General features: G+C 41.4%; 3 protein-coding genes and 1 long non-coding RNA gene across 9 annotated transcripts in view; 2 read left to right on the top strand and 2 right to left on the bottom strand.

Annotated features, from left to right (window-relative positions):
- LOC310686438 overlaps positions 1 to 23,986 on the top strand; it is a 425,293-nt gene that overhangs the window by 67,651 nt on the left and 333,656 nt on the right. The gene's annotated exons all lie outside the window — the stretch shown is intronic.
- LOC310686295 (toll-like receptor 6) lies at positions 635 to 9,572 on the bottom strand. 3 transcript variants are annotated; one of them, XM_083459880.1, is made up of 3 exons: positions 9,454 to 9,572; positions 2,486 to 6,949; positions 635 to 1,722 (listed from the first exon to the last, which is right to left on the bottom strand). In XM_083459880.1, the coding sequence occupies exon 2, from the start codon at positions 6,886 to 6,888 to the stop codon at positions 4,510 to 4,512; it is 2,379 nt and encodes a 792-aa protein (XP_083316006.1). In that variant the 5' UTR covers positions 6,889 to 6,949; positions 9,454 to 9,572; the 3' UTR covers positions 635 to 1,722; positions 2,486 to 4,509. The 3 variants fall into 3 exon arrangements, with proteins under 3 accessions (XP_083316006.1, XP_083316005.1, XP_083316007.1); XM_083459879.1 differs by lacking the exon at positions 9,454 to 9,572 and adding an exon at positions 8,311 to 8,649; XM_083459881.1 differs by lacking the exon at positions 9,454 to 9,572 and adding an exon at positions 7,457 to 8,226.
- Positions 8,914 to 23,986, top strand: part of FAM114A1 (family with sequence similarity 114 member A1) — a gene marked incomplete at its 5' end in the record, with an annotated part of 50,381 nt that continues 35,308 nt past the window's right edge. Inside the window, 2 exons of one of the 3 annotated variants that reach the window (XM_083459963.1) lie at positions 8,914 to 9,111; positions 11,989 to 12,053. In XM_083459963.1, coding sequence (XP_083316089.1) covers positions 8,916 to 9,111; positions 11,989 to 12,053 — 261 coding nt within the window. Of the gene's footprint in view, positions 9,112 to 9,736; positions 9,859 to 11,988; positions 12,054 to 23,986 lie in introns of those variants that run through there. The other 2 variants (XM_083459962.1, XM_083459966.1) reach the window with 2 other exon arrangements.
- Positions 12,065 to 22,326, bottom strand: LOC310686296 (toll-like receptor 6). 2 transcript variants are annotated; one of them, XR_014515825.1, is made up of 3 exons: positions 21,785 to 22,326; positions 12,539 to 18,285; positions 12,065 to 12,271 (listed from the first exon to the last, which is right to left on the bottom strand). XR_014515825.1 is itself a non-coding variant. In XM_083459882.1 (2 exons), exon 2 carries the CDS (start codon positions 18,219 to 18,221, stop codon positions 15,861 to 15,863), a length of 2,361 nt encoding a protein of 786 aa, XP_083316008.1. In that variant the 5' UTR covers positions 18,222 to 18,285; positions 21,785 to 22,326; the 3' UTR covers positions 12,065 to 15,860. The 2 variants fall into 2 exon arrangements, 1 of the variants encoding a protein (XP_083316008.1); XM_083459882.1 differs by having other exon boundaries at positions 12,065 to 18,285.

Below are 23,986 nucleotides of genomic sequence, written 5' to 3'. Positions count from 1 at the left end.
GCAAGCCCAAGAGGCTCAGTGGTTTAGACCACAGCGCCACCCGCATCTCCTCCTTTGTTTAGATAGTAAGAAAAGCACGTAGGCAGTACGCTCGCCCACCAATGAGACAAGGTGAGGACCACCTCAGGTAGCAGGATCCACAGGGACAGCAAATCCTGATGTGGATCTTTATTCCCCACCCTTTTGTTCCTGGTGTAAATCTTCAGTCACCCATTCTTCCCTGGTGGGAAGTGGGGGAGGCGCATTTTGTGGCTTGCCTCAGGCACCAAAATCTCTTGGACCAGCCCTGACTCTACCAAGTTTAGTAAGAAGCAAATCAGCTCCAGTCATCTGAACAAAGAATGTAAATGTACTGCAGGGAGTGATGAGCATCAGGTACTTGTTTTAAAATTTCCTAACAGGGTTTTTTTATTAAAAAAAAAGTTTTAATACAATTAAACAACAGGCTACCAGTTTTGCAAAGATTCCTCCCCTGAAAAATCCTTCAGCTCTCTCTCTCTCTTTGCAAAAGTTCCAACTACAGACATAATTTGTGCCAGAAATCTTTACTGGCTAAGGCAAAGTGGAACTCCCAAGAGAATGGGATCCCCCTTCTTGCCCTTATTGCACAGCCATCTTAACCCATACTGGGAGACAAGACATAAAGGAATTTATTACACATTTCAAGTTTATTTATCCAACAAAAAATAACACACCAAGCCATACCAGAAGAGTAAAAAAAAGATACAACTCACCAAATCATACAAAATTATATATTGATCAATAAAAGTTCCAAAGCCTTTTCCAATGTACCAAGTTTCCAAATATCCCTGATACAATTTTTGCATATCATTGTTGAAAGCATGTGCAATAAAAGTCCACCAGGTGGCATAGAAAGACTGGTTTTTCTTTTGTCTTGCATACAACACAACATCATTGTTTGGTCATATGAATAACAAGAGTAAAACAACTCTGGCGTAAATGTGATGTTAGCAGTGGTGATGCTCAATAATTCCTGACGTACGTTAGACATGGATATATAGGGATTAGTGTCCCAAAGGTTATTTCCTGTAGGCATCTTCAAAGCCACTTCTGTGCTTTCATAACGTTAGCAGATAGTAGCTGGCTTAAAACATGGCCCATTGAAACCTGACTTTAAATGTCAACTCTCAAGCCTGTAAATTCATAGTTGGTCTCCTTTAATAAGAGTTATGCAACTTCACCCAATAATAATCTATTATTTGTGCTACTCACTAAAATCGCCTTAATTCTAACAGTGAAGAATGTTGTTTAGACTGTGTGCCCAGCAAGGTTATATAAGGCCACAAGGGAGTGTGTAAATATTAAATCCAAAGGTTTTTTCCTTTCAAAAAATGGTTGCATGTGGATGATGACCTAGTTTAAGAGCAGGTTTTCAATCAAGAAATCTGATTAATTAGCCCTATGTCTATTTAGTCCTATGAATAATTCCTACCAGAATCCTACGAGTTAAATAATGAAGAACAAACTGTACTGATTCTGTCAACAAAAGCGGTGATACAGACACAGCAACTGCTTGTGACTGACTCTGAAACACCAACTCCGAACAGAAATTGTGGGAGTGGACTGAGAAATAAAGCCCGGTCAGACATATTCATGCCTTTTATTCTGAGGAATGCATTTTGTTTACATAACCAGCTCCTGGAATGGCTTCAGTTGTGACTGTTTAGCTTTCCTGAGATTCTACCAAGCCTTTATTGCCACCTACTGCTTTTCATTTATTTATTTTTATAAAATATTTATTAATATTTTACACAAAACCTACAAAAAAGAAAAAAGAACAACAGCTAACAAGAAAATTACCAAAAAAAAGACCTAAAAAAACCCGTAGATGAAAAAAATAAAAAGAGAGAAAAGAAAGAACAATATCTTAAAAAGAAATAATCCATTTTTCAATATCTTTAAGTTCATTTGCTTATTTCCTTGACCTCCTCACACCTCCCCTTTTGTATTCCCGTTTACAAAGTCCTTTCAGCAAATCCTTACCCTCTTTCATTTATCTTTACTCTATAATCTTAACCTATTATAACTATATATTTTCATCCAAATAACTATATTTACATATTCTTATTAGCCTTGATACCAAAACCACTTATTTTCAGTCCAACATCATTTTAACATTCATTAATTTTACAGTATTTCTGTAGATAATCTTTAAATTTCTTCCAGTCTTCTTCCACCATTTCTTCTCCCTGGTCTCGGATTCTGCCAGTCATTTCTGCCAGTTCCATCATCTTCATCTGCCATTCTTCCAGAGTGGGTAAATCTTGTGTCTTCCAATACTTTGCAATAAGTATTCTTGCTGCTGTTGTAGCATACATAAAAAAGTTTTATCCTTCTTTGACACCAATTGGCCGACAATGCCTAGAAGAAAGGCCTCTGGTTTCTTCAAGAAAGTGTATTTAAATACCTTTTTCATTTCATTATAGATCATTTCCCAGAAAGCCTTAATCCTTGGGCATGTCACCTACTGCTTTTCAAACTAGAGTGCATGTATATTCAGAATCATAGAGTTGGAAGGGACCCCTAGGGTCATCTAGTCCAGCCCTCTTCAATGCAGGAATCTCAGCTAAATCATCCACGACAGATGGCCACCCAATCTCTGCTTAAAAGCTCTCAAGAGGGTCCGCAACGTCTCAAGGAAGACCGTTGCGTTGTCCAACAACTCTTATTGTCAGATAGTTTTTTCTGATGTTTAGTCAGAATCTCTTTTCTTGTACAGTGGTACCTCGGGTTAAGTACTTAATTCGTTCCGGAGGTCCGTACTTAACCTGAAGCACCACTTTAGCTAATGGGGCCTCCTGCTGCCACCGCGCCGCCGGAGCCCGATTTCTGTTCTTATCCTGAAGCAAAGTTCTTAACCTGAAGCACTATTTCTAGGTTAGCGGAGTGTGTAACCTGAAGCGTATGTAACCTGAAGCGTATGTAATCCAAGGTACCACTGTAACTTGAAGCCATTGGTTCGAGCCCTACCCTCCAGAGAAAAACTAGATTAGTTGGGAAATGAGATCTAATATAAGTGGAGGATTGTACCTAAGTTGTAACTTTTGAGCATCATGTGCAGTTTAGGTGCTATGTTAGGTGTAACATCTACGGATGAGGGAGAAATTTGGTGCACTTTGCATTTAAAGGTCAATGTGCCTAATTTAGTTTCCAAAACAAAGTGTGAACCAGAACACAGCCACCCTTCAGGATTCACATTTCTTCAGCCAAGCAATGTGTAAAAAAATGCATGTACAAGGGGAAAGTGTGGGTATAAATGCATATAATAGTTTAAAAAACAAACAAAAGCCATTATTTTAGGGGACACTGCTTTGTTAAAAAAAAAAAAGTATGTAAGGTGAAATTGCATATGAAAATGTATATATGAGAACACACTAAAATGCAGGTGAGTTTGCATGAGGACATTTTGGTAGAGATCTGATCTTAAGACTGGAAGTAGGATAAGCTGAGAGAAACCAAAGCCGACGTATTCACTTATCCCCTGATAACTTTCCATGTATTCATCATCTACTTATGCCAAGAGCCAACAATGCTTTTGATGGGGGATTTGGTATCACGCTATACCTTCCTTATAAGTGGGCCTTCCCATATTTATCCCTTTCTAAACCCACAATTGTTTTGCACATATGCCCCCTATTAAATTTTAAGTTAAATTAGCTTTTCTCATTTCTTAGCATCTATTCTAGGCCCTCTATTTTACCAACATGTATATTGCACACCACTAGATGGCACCAACCTTCCATTAAAAGACTCAATGTATTATTATAAAGAGGGCAGAGTCATAAAATTGAAGAGTTGGAAGGGACCATGAGTGTCATCCAGTCCAAAGCCCTGCAATGCAGGAATCTTTTGCCCAATGTGGGGTTCAAACCCATGACCCTGAGATTAAGAGTCTCATGCTCTACAGATGTCCCAGATGTGCCCAACCCCTCTTAGGTGTGCACTATGTATTATTCTCGTGCTTAATTAAATTGTATTGAGAATATAATAATATCCTCAGGTGGATTGCCTAAGCAGAATACAGCATTTAATTCATTATTATAAAAAATTATACCATGCTGCCTTTCAATCAAATGAATGTCAAGGAGGCTTACAAGAAGCAGGAAGTCTTACATTGCAAGGTTGATACTGATTCTTCATCTAATGACTTAATTTTGAATCCTTTGGTTCAGGAATTCAGGGCTTGGAACAGGATCAATGCAGTCAATCTGTTTCTTTTCCTAATGTATTTTTTTTCCCTGCACTTGTATATAGCAAAATTATACTTGTCCTTTCTCCAGAAATATTATAGTACAGCATTACAGCAACATAGCTTGTTTTCCAGTTATCTTACCAGTCTTCCAGCTTCATCAAACTTTCCCTGAATTCAAAAAATACGTATTGTAATTCTGAGCCATTTACACTGAAAGTCTCATATACAATATTCAGCCATACAACATGAACGTTACTGATATAATGAAATCACCATATGATTATTTTAATATAAATTTAACTCAGTGAAAATGCTCTCTCTTCTTCGTTGCTGGACAGTTTAACGTAAATGGCTGCCCGAAGATTAGACCAGAAAAGTCCATGCTTGCTTTTCTCCTTTGGCCACTCCAAGTACGTTCTCTTGGCCATGAGAGCTTTCAGTTTATGGTACCTGGCAGGAATGATGTATGCAGGGATTGATTCCAGCACAATCAGGATTAAACTGTCAGCATTTTCACTGAATAACTTGTGATGGGCAAAGTAGAGCTCATAATGACACCATTCGCTCTGCACAAAGTAAGGAGACAACACAAAGATCGACTTGTAACTTTTCTCAATGCAGTCTATGATATTCTCCACAATGCTCTTGCCTGCAACAAAGTTCCTCTCGTGCTGGCAGATCCGTATGGAACCATCCTCCTTCTCCAAGTTTGGAATCAATACGTTTTTCACCCACTCAGAATCATGTTCACTATAGGAGATAAAAGCATGGAACTCTATGTTGGGGAGCAGGTCTTCAGGATTACTCTTCCGAATCCTGTGTTTTGCTCGAGTCCACTTCCACATCATTTTCAAATACCATGGAACGTCAAAGCGGATGCAGAGGAAGGAAACAGTGGCTACTAAGACCACGGTAATAATTATAACTATCGTAATCAGAAGACTCACGTTGCAAACGACTTCAGAGACGTGAAAGTCCTTTAAAAGGGTCCCCCTTAAGTAGTCTGGGTACTCGCACACATAAGCGTCAGGCCAGCCAACCAACTCCATAGATCCTTGCTTTTGAAGATTGATGAACTGTCTTAATTCACAGGTACATGTGAATGGATTGTGTCCTGCTTTTAGCTGTTTGATGCCTTGACATGTCTGATAGAATTCAGAAGATGGTGAGACAACAGAGTTCATTTCTATATTCAGGAACCTCAGATTTCTAAACTGACCACATCCAGGCAGACTAGCTAGTTTATTGGATGCCAAATTTATTTCTTCTAAAGCCGTCAGCTCAGTAATCTCTTTGGGAATGCTTGAAATGGGATTGTTTTGAAGATGAAGAATTTGAATATTTGCTGGTAAACATCTAAATACTGACTCCGACAATTGATTAGATGCCAAATTCAATTTAATCATATTTTTACCCCAGTGGCAGTCATTCATGTTATCTTCGTATTGCAACAAATTCTGACTCAAGTCCAAGTGTTTCAGTGAGTTCATGCGACTTGTCATTAAACTCATTTTGGCAAGTTGTTTAAGTTGATTGTTTTGTAAAATGAGTGTTTCTAGGAGGGCTAAGTTCTTGCAATTTTCAAAAATTTTGTCTGTCAATGAATTATGTGAAAAACTTAAATAAGTAAAATCACTGGGTTTTAAAGGACAAAACATGATTAGTATCCCCGAATGAGAAATTGTCAATGATGCAATATTCATTTCTGAAAATGTTCTGTATACATCCTCCTGGTTAAACATCTCTGAAACTGCAACAGCATGTTTAATTGTCAATGCTTTTAGTGAGGTATCAACGTAATTGAGAGACTGACTTGTGTCTTCAAATATTAAAATGTTCACATAGTAGATGTTGAAATATTCAATGGAGGATTCCCACACCTTCTGAAGAATAGCTGTGAGGCTTAGCCAGGATAGTTGTATATTATTCAATGTTAAGTTTAGCAATTTCCCATTTTTGCTGGGTTGTGACAACAATGTTATCAAGTCACTGACTTGCTTACCTTGGATATTTGAAAGTTCTAAGCTTTCAGTAACATTGAGTTCTAGAGACACAAATTCTGAATTTTCAGGGAGTGCAATCCGAAGCTTCTTTGTGTTAAATGCTGGAAGACTTCCAGGGACAGATTCAGTGAGGTGTTCTAAGCCCAAGAAGAGAGTATCCAGTTGTAAATTAGCAAGAACTCTGAAATCTGATTTCTGTATTCTTCTAGCGCTGAGGCCAAGATATTCCAGCTTCACCATTTTGCCAAATGCCTGGCAGGTGGGCATGTCCATGAAGTTATTGTAAGAGAGATCTAGATGCCTGAGACTTGTAACAGGAATGCAAGAAAGAGTCTGCAGTTTGTTGTGGGATAGATCCAGAAGTTCTAAGTCTTTATTGTATTGGAAAATACTGAAGTCAAGCTCTCTAATCAGGTTATGAGAAAGATTTAGTACCCTGAGTTTGGAATGAGAACTAAAATCAGAAATCTGAGGTTCAGAGATACTGTTGTATGACAAATCCAAGTCTGTCATTTGTGCTGGAAGATTCTTAGGAATAGCATCTAAGCCACTCTTTGAGTAGTTTGCTTTAAATCCATTTTCTGCAGAGGTATAGGTATTGTTCCAGAAAGTTATTGTAAAGATGCAAATACAAAGGAAACCATTCCTGTCTGGACCGTTCATTTCTGCCATGGCATATAAAGATCTTCAAAATGTGCTTGGTGTTCTTGTACTCTGTATTAGCCTCAAACTCCTGCAAAAAGAGTTCACATTAAAATATTAAGTACTCTAATGAAAACATTAGCTCTCCCAATATTCATTCTTATTACGGCAATAGAAGACACTTCATAATTTAGCAGAAAAGCAGAATCAAATGACAATTTAAAATATAGTTATGAAGAGATTTCATGATGGCCATATGTGTTTTTTGCAGTTTAAGATACAGAAAGCCTTACACAGATCCAGGAGTTAGTGAGACATCTCTCTGGAAGTTTGAAAAAGGATGAACCACTGTGAATCTGAAAGGAATTCAGTTACGTGGATATATATATATTTGCATATTTTGGGTCTCCACCACCACTGATTTCTTGTGAATTGCTTGTTATCCCCATTTCTTTCTCACCTGGGGCCAAATGAGATGTTGTGGCAATATACAATTATAGAATCACAGAACTGTAGCATTGGAAGGGACACCAAGGGTCATCTATTCCAAACCTCTGCAATGTAGTATCTCAGCTAAAGCATCCTGTACCATACATACCTGCAGTATCTACAGCTCCCAGATGCTGCTGGGAGTACAACTCATCCTCCCACACCACTAGCCATCTAGCTGGCATTGATAGGACTTTTGAATCTAACATATGGAAGGCCACAAAATCCTTATAGTTGATATAATATTATTATTATTAAAATTTGTATACCACCATATACCCACAGGTCTCAGGAAGGTTCACAAGATAATCTTTCCAAAACCCTTTGCCAAGAAGTGGTATTAGATAGAATAAGTGACTATATTTAACCAACACTGTTAAACAGATGTCTGTTAAAGCAGCAAAGGGAGAATGAGGGTTGGTTTAGGGGTGGGGAATGGGTTCTGAAGAACAGCCATCTTGGATGCTTTCTCTGCAAGCCCCTCCTCACTTTTCATGGGATACAGAAAATGCACGTCCAGGAATCTTAGCTGGATGAGAGGGATCTTGCAGGGGGAAAACAGCGGGTAAGAGAAAGTTTAAGCAGCCATGTCTTCAGCCAGCACACACCCTAAGGCTTTATAACTGTTCAGCAGTCAGGGGCTACCAAAGCCATGCTTATGGCTAGATACCAAGTTCAGCCAAAAGGACAGAAAAGCAGATGCTGTGTTTTCACAATATTGGACCCAGTCATGGGTGTAGCCACGTGCGGGCAACTGGTCCCCCTAGATCCACAAAAATTACTGAAAAGCATTGAAAGTACTCAATTAAGTGAGGTTCTGCCCCACCCCCCCACGAAAGCGATCTCCTAAAAAAACTTTGGACCCATTCACCATTCGCAATAAAAGTTAAGTGAAGAGTACTCTCTTGGCAAAAAGTATTCAAAACTTTCTCATGTTACATGTTTTAAAATCATAACACCTACCTTATGCCTTTCAGCAGCAGGAAAGAGCGTGTTTATAAACAGAGTGTCTTAAGAGGAAGAATGCTGTTGCCTTAAAGATGGGGCAGAAGATTCTCCGCCCCACTTTTAACACAATCAAATTTGTCAGCCTTTGCAGTAAAAGGTAGACAACAACAACAACAAAATGAATTAACAGTGGGAGAAAACTATAGTATGTTCAGAGGAGATCACAAACTCAACTAAAAGAAAAGGAATGAGGAACTTAAGTTACAACTTGGTCACAAGCTAAAAATAAACATTAACTTGGCGTAATTTACAGGAAATCTATGCCACTGTCAAGACTTCCTCTTTACCCAAAATGATAGTTTCAACATGTAACCTGATGGTGCATGTTTTAAAACTGCTGGTTTTAGTTCTGTTTTTCTTTTAATGTTAGACGACATGTGCAAGGATCCAGCCCACCATCATTACACAATGGGATTTAAAAACATCAACACACACACATGCTACTGAGCAAGACTTGGCTTTTCTGGCAATGGCGGACGTTGCATCACACACACACACACACACACACACACGAGAGAGTATATATATTTGCCCCTGCAGGATAAGCAGCACCTGTTATAATGCCCTCTTCTGCACAAAGATCAAAAGTGAGAGAGATTCCTGCCTTCCCCTTTTTCCATTCCTCCACCTGCCAAACCTCAACCCTTCATGTTGTTTTTCAGAGCTGCATGAGAGGATCTGAAACCCAGATCTCCCCGAAATCGCTTTGCAGGATCCAGCCCTGCAAAGTCCCTTCAGTTGCAAAGGGAGAAGCAAGTGCGTGACATAGCGGACATTTTTTTGAGACGAAAATGCCCTTGCACTTTTCTTTCTTTCTTTCTTTCTTTCTTTCTTTCTTTCTTTCTTTCTTTCTTTCTTTCTTTCTTTCGAGTAAGCTTGCAATCCCCTAAGAAAAGCAAGCGGAGAGACGGAGAAGAACTCGCGCCCCTGGAGAGTTGCCCAAGTCCCAAACGACGGAGAAAGTTGGTTTGGTTTTTTTTAGGCGCCATTTTTTTTAAGAGACAGGGGCGAAGGGGGGAAAAAACCCAAAAGGCGGCTTGAAACTGTGCGCGCGACCCGAAGCGCCGGCTCCTTTCCCGCCTTTTTTAAACCGTTTACCTGCTTGGCGGCAAAGTCGCTGGTCGCGTAAGGGGCCTCTCGGGGCTAAAGAAGGACAAGCGAAGCCGCAGGCGGTGGCAACAGATTTCCCCACAGGAAGAGAACCCGTTTTAGCGGCCTCCCCTCGGTCGACTTGAGGGGAGGGCGGACCAAATGAACTCTGCCCACTTGCCCCCCACGGGTCATCGTCACGGGGATGTGAAATACGGGTTTCCCCCACTTCAGTTACAAGGAATAAGTTACGGGGTGTGTTTTTTAGCTTTTAGAGGAAGTGCTCTTTGAAGCAAAAGCACCTCAGTCCCTGGTTTGGTTTTGGGCTGTTGAAAGTATGTTTGTTCCTGCCCATGATGCGCTTCGTGTTCATGGTGATCCCAGTTACGAAACCCAAAGAAACCTGAAAAGCAAGTAGGTAGGGGCTTGGTTCTCTGGATAAGTGGTGATAATTGTGTGCAAGGCAAACAAAGAAAGGCAAAAAATGCCAGTCCAAAAAAATTTACCGCAATAAAATCCAAAACAGCAACAGCTGCACTCAAATTTATTTTGTCTAATAATAATAGTAATATTTTATTTATACCCCGCCCATTCGGCTGGGTTTCCCCCAGCACATAAAAAATGGTAAAATATAAGACATTAAAAATCTCCCGATACAGGGTTGCCTGGTGATTTTATGGAGAGCAAAAAACCATCCTAAGCTGCTGAGTGGAGTGCTGCTGCTTATTTGTGGACCTCACAGTAATAAATACGAATTTGTAATTCCGCTTTGGCTAAACAAACTATATACTGTACACACCAACTTGGACCCCCTATATAGGAATATTTAATCACAGTCATGGCTGCAAGCCTAAACATGTAAATACGACACATTTAAAGCACACACACCCCCCCAAAAAAAACCCTGGGAGAAGTGTTGTTTACTCCTCAAAGAACTACAATTTCAATTCCCATACCAAACTAGTTCCCAGGACAGTAAGGAGCTTACATCCGAGTGAACATACTTGCTTACATTTTTCTAATTGAAAGCAATGAGAAGTTAATGATCCAAACCTGAGATCATGGTTAAGCTCTCTTCTTTAACCATAACCCAATAAGACACAAAAGGAGAAGCCACTGGCAGAAAGAAGAGGGGGAATTCAGGCAGCAGTTCTTAAGCATGGGAAGTGTTTCGAAGTCTTAATAAAATAGTATTATTATTTCATTCTTCCTTCTATTACTCCTATGACTAATCAGCTAAACATTATTTTACTGGCAGGCAGCCCTACCTGTGGCGTAGCGTGGGTTCTCAGCACCCGGGGCAAGGCATGTAATTTGCGCCCCCTAACCCGGGGCAAGGCAAGTAATTTGCGCCCCCTAACCCGTGGATTTTAGCACTCGAGTCTCTTCCGCGCCCCCCCCAGATGTTGCGCCAGGTGCAGCAGGCCCCCCTGCACCCCCCACGCTACGCCACTGCTCCCACCACAAGTCTTCAGGACAGCCTTCCGAAGGCTGGCGCGGGGAGGAGGTCTCTCCGTCCCACCGCCAGGCTTCGGAGCAGCCTTCCGAAGGCTGGCGGCGGGAGGAGGTCTCTCCGCCCCACCGCCAGCCTTCGGAGGAGGTCCGAGGACAGTGGGGTTCCTGCTTCCTCGAGGAGGGCCGGCCAACCCCCTAACCCGTGGATTTTAGCACTCGAGTCTCTTCCGCGCCCCCGTCAAATGTTGCGCCCGGTGCGGCCGGCACCCCTGGCACCCCCCACGCTACGCCACTGAGCCCTACAAACATTTATAAGCCATTTACCTGGAAGTAAACCCACTGACTTCAATAATATGATTCCTAGTGTGTACTTCAGAAATGGATGTCCAAAATGTAAAGTCATATAGATGAAAGGGGCTGAAAGCTCCCTCCCCAATACAGAAGCTTTTATCACACAGTGGAAAACACAGAGTACATTGCAAAAGTCTGGCTACATGCCACAAACATACAGGATGGTAAAGTGTGGATCATCACTACTAGCCAATCTGACTTATTAAAAAACAAATTTCAGTAACCAAATACAGTATAGTAAAGTGTTGGGTTCGGGTCAGGAAGAGAAGTGTCAAAATCTCCACTTAGCCATGCCACAGAGATGGGCAACTTGTGATCCCCTGAATGTAAGTGGACTACAACTCCTGTTGGTCCCTAACCATTGGTCATGCTGGCTGGAACAAAAGGCAGTTGGAGCCCAGCAATGTCCAAAGAGCCGCAAGTTCCACACCCCTGGTCTTGAGCAAGGAACTATATCTCACAGGGTAGTGAAAACAGGATTATGACCTGGGTTCTTTGGTCTGGCTTCCCAACCTACTGTATAAATTATACTACTTGCCCCCTACTTTCTGACATTCTTATATTCAAAATAGGAATTATACAAAATAATATGCACTGGCTCTCATTCAAGAAAGGTTTGGTGTAGGAAATAAGGCTTGGGTGTATTACTTTCATAGGTCAGCAATGTATAAAACAGCTTCTAGACCTATGCTCATATGACTGCTTTTTCCAAGTACAGGTAATATTTTTCTTCCCCAGGTCATGTGGCAACCAGAACTATACACTGCAACATCTCAGAATATAAAACAAGGCAACGAACATGCGTAAGTGAATGAATCAATGAATGAATTTATTATTACGGTCACAGACCAGTTCTGACTCACTTACAATATCGGGAAAATCATAAAGCACGATAGGGATACGTTGAATTGCAATTGGGTATAACAGGGACAATACAGATATAGCAGCAGTTAAAAATATATAAGTTAAATCTTAATCACTAAAATATAACCTAAAATTGTTATTTAAAACCTTAATCATTCTGGTAATACAGTCATACCTCGGGTTACAGACGCTTCAGGTTGCGTTTTTTCAGGTTACAGACTTCCGAAACTCGGAAGTACCGGAACAGGTTACTTCCAGGTTTCAGCAGTCGTGCATGCACAGAAGCGCTAAATTGTGCTTTGTGCATGCGCAGAATCGCCGAAACACTACCTGCACGTGCACATACGCACCGCTGTGGGTTGCAAATGCTGCGGGTTGCGAATGTGCATCCCGTACGGATCACGTTCGCAACCCGAGCATCCACTGTACAGCTTGTTCCCTAAGTTTTAGGGCAGTCGCACAGAATTTGGCCACCCTTATCGTGATCTTTGGATCCTTGTCCTCTACCAGGAGTTTTAGACATTGAATTTGGACCCATTTGGAGATTTTTGTATAACAGGGGTGATAAATACCGAGCATATATCCCCAGAGAAACGGCAGCGTAACAAGACATGAGAGACAGTTTCTACCTCCATCAAGCCGCAGGGGAAGACTCGTTTCACGTATGGTTTGCCCTTGAATCTGTCCTGCAGTAAGGCAGATGGCAGCACGTTGAACCTGGCGAGGGTAAACGACCGTCTGTATTTAGGTATTTGTAATTTGGACAGATATATTGCTGAGGTGAACCCTCTCCCATTGTCTTTTATTGCTGGGTGTTTATTCATCTCACTCACATGGCATTGCAGTTCCACATCCCAAATTCATTGGCGGATTATTGCTCTAGCTTTCTCATAACCTACAGCTATCAGGGCCTGTGAGGAAAACCTCAAGCCTCTTCGCTTTTCATGAAGTGTAGCTTTCCATTTGGATTGGTAGGAATCCAATAGGGTTACAGGTGCCAACCCGACAGGGGGGAAAAAAGTTTTAACCAATAATGGATCTTCAGGGTCCCTATCCAAGCACTGACAGGGATTTGCCCAACCTCCTAGCGGACAGCTATGTTAGACATGCAAGAAGGGATCCCTAACACACAGTGATAAAACTTAGTTTGGAAGGATTCTAAGGGATCAAGATTTAGGAAGCTGCAAATCTGGGAGCTGTATGTCAGCTGTGTTAATACTTTTGTAACAAAGACCTGAGAGGCTGTCTGAATATATTGGCCCCCTTTTCCATATAAATACTTTATAAGGGCTTTGGTAGATCTTTGGGCATTTGCAATAGTATTTTTAACCTGGTAATGCTGGTAATATCCTGAAAGGTTATGCCCAGGTATTTAAAAGACGATACCTGTTCTATGGGTCAATTATCGATTCTCCATTTGTGTCTCATTCTTTTTTTAGAGAACACCATGACTTTGGATTTAGTGTAGCTGATTGTTAATTGTTCGGCTTTGCAATGGGCTGTGAGAGATCTTAAAAGTTTTCTTAGGCCCAAACAGGAGAAGGAAATTAGAACTGTGTCATCTGCGTACAAGAGAACTGGGAAAGGCGTACCAGCCAATTTAGGGGGGTGGGCATTTTCTTTCTCCATGTTTCCTACTAAGGAGTAAATATAGAAGTTGAATAAAATGGGAGCAAGGACACAGCTTTGTTTAACAGCATGGTAGGTTTGTATTTCCTTAGATAAATGGCCCTGTCGGTCACACCCAACCTGGGCCCGAATGTTTTCGTATAAGCTGTGGATGAGACGCAGTAGATGTCTGTCTATGTTTGAGGCACTCAGTTTTTCCCAAAGCCTATCTTGTGATATTAAATCAAAGGCAGATGAAAGCTGCATAGAGGGATCCTTCTTTTCTTGAGGTATATTTTTCCGCAAGATGTTGGAGTACTAGGCCTTGGTCTAAAGTGATTGGTTTGCCCTGAAACCAGCTTGTGCTTCTGAAAGGACATATTCTCGCTACATCCAATCCTCGGGTTTATTACATAAGTGGGCAGCACAGAGTTTACTAATAATGCTTAGGAGACTAATTGGTCTGTAATTAGCAGGGTCAAACCTGCTCCCTTTCTTGTATATTGGGAAGATGATTGCTAGTCCCCAATCCTCTGGGATAGTAGCCGATTGATCTATGCTGGTAAATGGCAGCAAGCACTGGGCCCACCATTCAGCATTGGCCTTGAGGAGCTCAAGGGAAATATTGTCTGTGCCAAGAGCTTTGCCAGGTTTAAGAGACTGAATAAGCCTGCAGGCTTCTTCAGTTGACACTGGGGCCACTCAGCCCTGGTATCACTTAAGAGGTAGGGACTGAGCCTGTAGGTGTTTTTTGTGTATAGGGTTTGAAAGTATGACTCCCATGCCCCAACAGGGATGGAGTATTCCACTTTGGAGGGGGAGTCTTGCCATCCCTTTGCAATAATTTTCCAAAAGGTAGCTGAGTCTCTCCTTCGAGAATGCGTAAGTGAGCTCAAATGAGTTTAAGTGCAAGGGTAAAGACTTAAAGTTTACCAGGCTTTTAGCCTGCTGTGGTTGTTTTTAGTGCTGCCTTTTATTTATTGATTAGATTTTATTGGTGATTGTAAAATGGTATGAAGATTTTTAATGGAAGAGTAATATAGAAATGCATTAAATAAATAAATATTTTGCCTGCAGAAAGCCCCAGAATCAGTCCCTGGCATTGCCAGCTAAAAGGATCAAGCAGTGGATAATAGGAAAGAGTATCTGCCTGGGACCCTGGAGAGCCAAAGGCTGTCAGAGTAGACAATACTGGGGTAGATAGACGAATACTCTGACCATTATATGACACCTTCATATTTTTCAAAATAGCTGGTTTCCTACAGCTAGGCTATATTAAGGTTATTATATGTATAATAACTATGAAAGCATAAATACAGCAAGCTTAATATGAATTCCTGTCTTAATATGTACGAATAAAACTCTATGCTTCCTATTCTCCCTTGCTTGGTTTAAGTGGGCTCCCTTTGCAATGTCAGCTTTTAGTATGTGCTACCTGGCAGGAATTATATATATAGGGATACGTTCTAACAAAATGAGTGTTTTCAGTAAATACCGGTACTTTTTTGATAGGCATTCACAATGCACAAAATTGGAAGACAGCACAAAGACTATTCATAAAGCAGTCTCTGATATTTTCAACAATACATGGGTGCACAAAAGTTCCTCTTATACCAGCAGATCTGTTGATTTTTATATAAATTCAGCTCAATGAAAACTGACTTTAATGCTACAACTCTAAACGACTTCTTCATTGTTTGGAAGCTTAACATGATTATTCAACCATACAACAGGGGTTAGCAATTTTTTTTCAGCAAGGGGCCAGTCCACTGTCCCTCAGACCTTGTGGGGGGCCAGACTATATTGGGGGGTGGGGGAAATGAACGAATTCCTATGCCCCACAAATAACCAAGAGATGTATTTTAAATAAAAGCACACATTCTATTCATGTAAAAACACGAGGCAGTCCCCACAAATAACCCAGAGATGCATTTTAAATAAAAGGGCACATTCTACTCATGGAAAAACACGCTGATTCCTGGACCGGCCGTGGGCTGGATTTAGAAGGCAATTGGGCCGCATCTGGCCCCCAGGCCTTAGTTTGCCTACCCATGCCATACAACATGAACGTTACTGATATAATGAAATCTGCATATGATTATTTTAATATAAATTTAAATCAGTGAAAATGCTCTCTCTTATTCGTTGCTGGACAGTTTAATGTAAATGGCTGCCCGAAGATTAGACCAGAAAAGGCCATGCTTGCTTTTCTCCTTTGGCCACTCCAAGTATGTTCTCTTGGCCATGAGAGCTTTCAGTTTGTGGTACCTGGTAGGAATGATGTATGCAGGGATTGGTTCCAGCACAATCAGGATTAAACTGTCAGCATTTTCACTGAATAGCTTGTGATGGGCAAAGTAGAGCTCATAATGACACCATTCGCTCTGCACAAAGTAAGGAGACAACACAAAGATCGACTTGTAACTTTTCTCAATGCAGTCTATGATATTCTCCACAATGCTCTTGCCTGCAACAAAGTTCCTCTCGTGCTGGCAGATCCGTATGGAACCATCCTCCTTCTCCAAGTTTGGAATCAATACGTTTTTCACCCACTCAGAATCATGTTCACTATAGGAGATAAAAGCATGGAACTCTATGTTGGGGAGCAGGTCTTCAGGATTACTCTTCCGAATCCTGTGTTTTGCTTGAGTCCACTTCCACATCATCTTCAAATACCACGGAACGTCAAAGCGGATGCAGAGGAAGGAAACAGTGGCTACTAAGACCACGGTAATAATTATAACTATCGTAATCAGAAGACTCACGTTGCAAACGACTTCAGAGACGTGAAAGTCCTTTAAAAGGGTCCCCCTTAAGTAGTCTGGGTACTCGCACACATAAGCGTCAGGCCAGCCAACCAACTCCATAGATCCTTGCTTTTGAAGACTGATGAACTGTCTTAATTCACAGGTACATGTGAATGGATTGTGTCCTGCTTTTAGCTCTTTGATGCCTTGACACGTCTGGTAGAATTCAGAAGATGGTGAGACAACAGAGTTCATTTCTATATTCAGGAACCTCAGATTTCTAAACTGACCACATCCAGGCAGACTAGCTAGTTTATTGGATGCCAAATTTATTTCTTCTAAAGCATTCAGCTCTATAATCTCTTTGGAAATGCTTGAAATCTGGTTGTTTTGAAGATCAATCATTTGAATATTGACTGGCAGACATCGAAAGACTGATTCAGACAACTTATTAAATGACAAATCTAATTCAACCAGATTTTTACCCCAGTCACACTTATTCTCATGGTCTTCATATTGCAATAAATTCAGGCTCATATCCAAATATTTCAAAGATGCCATGTAACTGGTCATTAAACTTACTCTGACAAGTTTTTTGAACTGATTGCTTTTTAAAATGAGCTTTTCAAGGAACATTAAGTCCTTGCAATTTTGAAAAACGGTGTCTGTAAAACTGTTATTTGAAAAACATAAGTAAGTAAAATGACTGGGGTTTGAAGGGCAAAGCATGTGTATCAAACCTGCATCAGAAATGGTCAAGGCTGTAAGGTTCATCTCCGAAAACAATTGCAACAGATACTTTGCATCAGAACGAAACGTAGTCAATGTAGTCTGCTTAATTGTCAAAGCTTTGAGTGAAGTTTTTGTATACTTAAACTCTATTGAATTTGGAGCTTCCAACTGTGATGCATTGGCTATAACAAAATATTCAATGGTTGATTCCCATACAGTCTGAAGAATTTCAATGAAGTCTTCCCAGTCACATTGTATATTGTTCAGTGTTAGGTTTAGTAATGTTGAGTTTTTGTTAAGTTTCAGCAGGAAAGTTCTTAAGTCATTGACTTGTGCTTCTTGGATATTTGACAGCTCTAAACTTTCTGTTACATTGATTTCTAGATCTGGCAATACTTGATAATCATTGTTTGGTGGGAATATAATCTGAAGGCTCCTTGTATTGAACACTGGAAGATTTCCATGGATATATTCAGAGAGGTCTTCTAGGCCTAAGAACAGAGTTTCCAGTTGTAAATGTGCAAGAACACTGAAATCCGATTTCTGAATTCTTCTAGCACTGAGGCCAAGATATTCCAGCTTCAACATTTTGCTAAATTCTGGGCATGTGGGCATGTCTACATAGTTATTGTAAGAGAGATCTAGATGCCTGAGACTTGTAACAGGATGACAAGAAAGACTTTGCAAGTTGTTATAGGATAGATCTAGATATTCTAAGTCTTCATTGTACTGGAAGACACTGAAGTTAAGCTTTCCAATGAGATTATGAGAAAGAATTAGTACCTGGAGCTTAGAAGAAGAACTGAAATCTGAAATCTGGAGTTCAGAGATACTGTTATATGACAAATCCAACACTGTCATTTGTGCTGGAAGGTTCTTAGGTACTTTAACTAGAAATCTGTTGGAAAAGTCCATAATCAATCCTTTCCCCGCAGAACATTGGATGTTATTCCAGAAGATTATTGCAAGGAGGAAGGCACTAAGGAAATGGTTGGTGACTGAACTTCTTTCATCTACCATCGTGCATAAAGATACTTTAAATGTTTTTACTGGTGACTTTCATCATTCCACATTGACCACAGGCCTGTAGGAGGAGAAATGCAGCAGCATGTTAATGAAATCACATCAAGTAGTTCAAAATGAATTATAGCAGCTATAATTCCTGGATGCCTTGGACTCTTATTTCCTATTTGTTTTAGTTGATGAGAACCATGAAGATGTATGTGCATGCACACACAAGCAGACACATGTTTTGAAGAAAAATATTCTGATTACAATGAAGTTTTGATACATAGGTGTGAAGGGGTGTCCTTTCTATTCCCATAGCATTCTTCAGACATGCTAGCAAGAAAACAAATGATCATTAATAAAATCTATGGCATATTTATAACATGAGCTGCAACTTTAAGCTGTAACTCTTAGATTTATATCTTGTTAGTAGCACAACTTTTGAATTATGGTGCTGGAGGAGACTCTTGAGAGTCCCATGGACTGCAAGAAGATCAAACCTATCCATTCTGAAAAAAATCAGCCCTGAGTGCTCACTGGAAGGACAGATCGTGAAGCTGAGGCTCCAATACTTTGGCCACCTCATGAGAAGAGAAGACTCCCTGGAACAGACCCTGATGCTGGGAAAGATGGGGGGCACAAGGAGAAGGGGACGACAGAGGGCGAGATGGTTGGACAGTGTTCTCGAAGGTACAAACATGAGTCTGACCAAACTACAGGAGGCAGTGGTAGACAGGAGTGCCTGGCATGCTCTGGTCCATGGGGTCACAAAGAGTCAGACACGACTAAACGACTAAACAACAACAACAACAGTACAATGCCTGTCCTAAGTGATCTCTCATTCCAAATAAACGTGAAAGATAATAATAGGTTTTCCTTTCAATGCAATTGGCAAACCTGTCCCAGTGTACACCAGAAAATTTTAGTGCCTCCCTTTCTCTACCAGCTCCTGCCAAAGGGTCCTTGGAAGAGGAGATTAGGAATAATCTGATTGAAATGAATTGCTTTTGTGTTGTCGTCTTTATTCTTGTTTTGTTTTATTTTATATATTTGTTATGCCACCCTATACCCACAGATCTCAGGGCAGTTATAACATAAAATCACAATATAAGAACACAAAATATCTTGTGGCATTTTATGTTATAATTCTTCTCTCTTCCTTAGGTGGTGGTTTGGGTTTTTTTAAAACACTGAGTCAATGGGATTGACTCAGTGTTTTACCAGTGTTCACTACGTTCTGGTTTCCAGAGGTGTTATGTGATTTACCATTCGTATCGTTTCCTTTGGAACCTCTCTGTCTACCTTGAAAAGGCTCCCTTTGATTCATTGGGCAAAATACAGAGAGAATTTCAAAAAACAACTTGTTGAATTCTATGCTTGCAATGAAATCTGCCACAATAAACAATGGATTTTTCTTTGTTGCATTATTTTGCGCCACCTATGGATACAAACAAACAGTGTCGCGCTTAAGAACTTGCATGTTATTTAGGACAGGATTAAGTAAGGTATTGAGTGTATTGTTCAGCACTTGAGACCTCAGGAAAAAATATGAACCACCTGCAACATTATGCAATTTTATTTTTATAACTAGCTTGAGATGGACGATGTATAATATTAAGAGCAACTTTCCCCCCTTTGAACTGAATTGGACTGTTGAGGGCAGTGTTAGGCTCTTTACAGTTGCTACGAGCACAATTACTGAGTTCTACTTAATAAAAGCTTTCCTTTTGAGAAATAATTGTGCCATCCATTCTGAAGCTTGATTTAGCTCTCATTTTGCTGATCCTTTCCTAATTAGTTCCCGCTATTGTAACATGAGAGGGAATTTCTTCCTTTCCAGAAATAACAGTCACTGTATTCTATCGGAATACAATTGTTTTGCATGCTCTGAGCTACAGGAATGTGAATTGGAAATTATACAGAATTCGTAAGATTTGTTACCCAGAGCTTAGGCAATGCCAACTGGGACTTGCTATTTGAGGGCCCGTCCTAACAGTTAAAGGGGAATTAACATTGGTTTTGGGGAGCAGGGAGGATTACTAGTATTTACCTTTAATCGTAAAATTTGGTGTGTATCCCTCAGTTCTATTCTCGAATACTGAGATTGTCCCACAGGAATCAAGTGAAACTGTCTTGTTTACATCTTACAGCCTGTATCTCATGCCAAATAGTTAAATGATTTCAGCTTTGACTCCTTCGAGCTATGTCAGTTATTGCTTCTGTGGTGCATTTCAGTCATCCTTACAAAGCACTGTTCATGCCCATTTTACCTTTGGAAATTGAGGCCCAGAGCTCTCCCAGTGAGTTCACAGCTCATGCAGAGCCTAGAATCGACCTGCCATGCATGGTGCCTGGGTTGGAAGGTGGGGCAGTAGAACTTGGCCCAACTATCAGGCCCACATTGGGCCCAATGCTTTTGTGTGACAGCAGCAAGGGGATCCAGTGGACCCCAGTCCCACCCCCTTTTTGCTGGCTACTGCCAGCAGGGATGCAAACTGTGACACTTCCACCCAACCATTTGACATGTGGAAGGACGGATTGCTCCCTTAAGTAGGGATTTGAACCCAGACCCCTCCAGACTTAATGTGACATTCTCACCACTAGGCTACACCAGTTTATTTATCACACACTTCCTGCTAGGGGCTCAGGACAGTACTGCACATGGTTCCTTCCCCTTGTCCTCACAACTTTGTGCATTGGGTCAGGCTAAAATAGACTGACTGGCCCAGTAAGTTATATTGTTATAAAGGAATTGGAAACCATTACTGTTTGTTTTTTTCAATTCATTAACAATTCAATCCTTTGCATGTTAACTCAGAAATTATATTATTTTGTTGTTTGCAAATGTGCGACTAAATGGATGTGCATTGCCTATAGGACTGGGTTAACAGGCCTGGACAACCAGGATACACACTACCCTGGTATGGGTGCCTAGGGGATGAGAAAGAGGAGATGGGAAAATTTGACTCGGATGGAGCATGAGACTCTTAATCTCATAGTCGTGGGCACAAGATTCCTGCCTTGCAGGGGGTTGGACTAGATGACCCTTGTGGTTCCTTTCAACTCAACAGTTCTATGATTCTGTGACTCCTTTGAAGCCTTGATGTCCCTCAAGGACAGCATTGTTGTTGTTGTTGTTGTATATTTATTTTAGATTTGGTTGTGATATATGTGGAAATTGTTCAGTTTGGTTTTGTATTTTTTAATGTTTCATTTATTGTTTATGACTACTTTTGAGTACACTACTGTTACGACTACTGTTGTGGTTATGTATTTTTTAATGTTGTAAGCCGCCTTGATCATGGTCTGAACTGTGGATAGGTGAAGTACAAATAAAATTATGTATGTATTGGAAACAAGTAGACTTACTTTTGAGTACACGTGTACCGGGCTGCACTGTCCAAGGAACTTGACATGTTCAAGTTATGATTCAAGTTTTTGACATCTGACAAGTTATGTTGAGGGAACTTGACGTTTTCGTCAGTTCCAGCAACAGAAACAAAAGCTGAAGGAGCCCCTCTCTTCCGGGTGGTGGGGAAAAGGGAAGTGAAAGTATGGCAGAAATCCAGACTCACCTACTTGGGAGTAAGTCCCATTGAGTTCGAGGGGGCTTGCATCCGAGTAGAGGGGCGTTGCACAGGATCGCAGGGCACTCAAGAAGGGAAGGCGCGTGATGCAAAGAAAACCAGCACCACGCTCCACCACGGTGGTCTCCTGCTCTCACTGCCTGCTTTGTTCACCGTGGGAAACAGTCGAGACGGAGTTCACTTCTGGCCGCCGAAGCGCACGGGAGCGTAGCGTGAGCTACCGCGGCTCGCCTCCTGCTGCTGCTGCTGCTGCTGTGAAGTCTGCCTGCTTCAGATTTGTTGGGGAGGGAGCTAGAGAAAGAGCCCCGCCCACTCTGTACTTGTCCGGCCCCATTGCCTCCCCATATCTCCTCTCCACCCCCGCTTTCCGTCAGAGAAGGGAGGAAGAAAGCGCGGAGCAGCGCGCAAGCTCAGTGACTGGGGGCCTTGGGAGGTTTTGAAGAAGAGGTTGGATGGCTATATGTCATAGAGGATTTAGCTAAGATTCCTGCATTGCAGGACTAAATGACCCTAGGGGATCCTTTCCAACTCTACAATTCTGTGATTCAACAACAAGAACACTTGCCCAGAAGTAATAAAATATGTATTTGTTTGTTTTCCTGCTTCCTATTAAAATACAACTGCTATTGCTTTTGCACTATCTGTCACTAGCTCTCTACTGATTTGGTTGTTGTAGTCACCTCCCCATATACATTCTTTCTCCACTCTGATCCAGTGGTGTCCAAACTTTTTTCAAAGAGGGCCAGATTTGATTAAGTGAAGGGCTGTGAGAGCCAACCAAAGTTGTTAACCTAAAATAAGGATTGAAGTTGTTGAGCTTTTTAAAATTATTTTACCCCAAAGTTATTTTACCCCAGGAAATAAACTGTCACAGGGGCTGGGTTAAACCAACCGGCGGGTCACATTAGGTCCCCGAAACGGACTTTGGACATGCCTGGTCAATATACCATCCAGGAGTTCCCCGCGCCTGTTAAGGAAAAGACAGTGTTGCCTGTTCAAATGGCATTCCCAGTTTCAATTCATAGCTGTTCTTTTTAAACACCCTTTTGTTTATTTTGAAATATGCTACTTACTGAGAAGGCTGCGTTCATTCTTGCTTTTGAGAAACATCCGACGCTCCTTAAGAGCAGGAATCAGTCTGGCTCAAAGAATAGTCTACTCCTCCCTTGTTTGAGGTGCTTGCTTGAGAGATAACCCCATCCCCACAGGTGGCAGTGGTGATAAGAGTGATGGAGACTGGATCATGGATAAGAGTGGGAGAGATTGAACAGCAACCTTTGCCAACCTGATGCCCTCTAGATGTTAGACTGCATCTCCTGTGGAGTGCCAGGAGTGCCGTTTACCAGTTTTGGCAGATAAAAAAGCTACAGCCATTTCTGGATTGGTATGAGCGCAAAATATGGTCTGAAGCTCAACATCAAAAAAACAAAGATCATGGCCACTGGTCCCATCACCTCCTGGCAAATAGAAGGGGAAGAAATGGAGGCAGTGAAAGATTTTACTTTCTTGGGCTCCGTGATCACTGCAGATAGTGACAGCAGTTACGAAATTAAAAGACGCCTGCTTCTTGGGAGAAAAGCAATGACAAACCTAGACAGCATCTTAAAAAGTAGAGACATCACCTTTCCAACAAAGTAAAAGCTATGGTTTTCCCAGTAGTGATGTATGGAAGTGAGAGCTGGACCATAAAGAAGGCTGATCGCCGAAGAATTGATGCTTTTGAATTATGGTGCTGGAGAAGACTCTTGAGAGTCCCATGGACTGCAAGAAGATCAAACCTCTCCATTCTGAAGGAAATCAGCCCTGAGTGCTCACTGGAAGGACAGATCATGAAGCTGAGGCTCCAATACTTTGGCCACCTCATGAGAAGAGAAGACTCTCTGGAAAAGACCCTGATGCTGGGAAAGATGGAGGACACAAGGAGAAGGGGACGACAGAGGACGAGATGGTTGGACAGTGTTCTCGAAGCTACCAGCATGAGTTTGACCAAACTGCGGGAGGCAGTGGAAGACAGGAGTGCCTGGCGTGCTCTGGTCCATGGGGTCCCAAAGAGTCGGACACGACTAAACGACTAAACAACAACAACAAATAGCTTGTTCACAGCACTGGTAACTTCAAGGCTGGATTACCAGCATGCACTCAATGTACCTTTGAGGTTGGTCTGGAGGCTGCAGCTAGAGCAGCACCTGG

The sequence above is a fragment of the Podarcis liolepis genome, assembly GCF_965112155.1.
Source record: "Podarcis liolepis genome assembly, chromosome: 9".
In the NCBI taxonomy this organism is placed as follows: Eukaryota; Metazoa; Chordata; class Lepidosauria; order Squamata; family Lacertidae; genus Podarcis; species Podarcis liolepis.
Note: the sequence above shows the minus strand (reverse complement) of the source record. Positions and strands in the feature narration are given on the sequence as shown.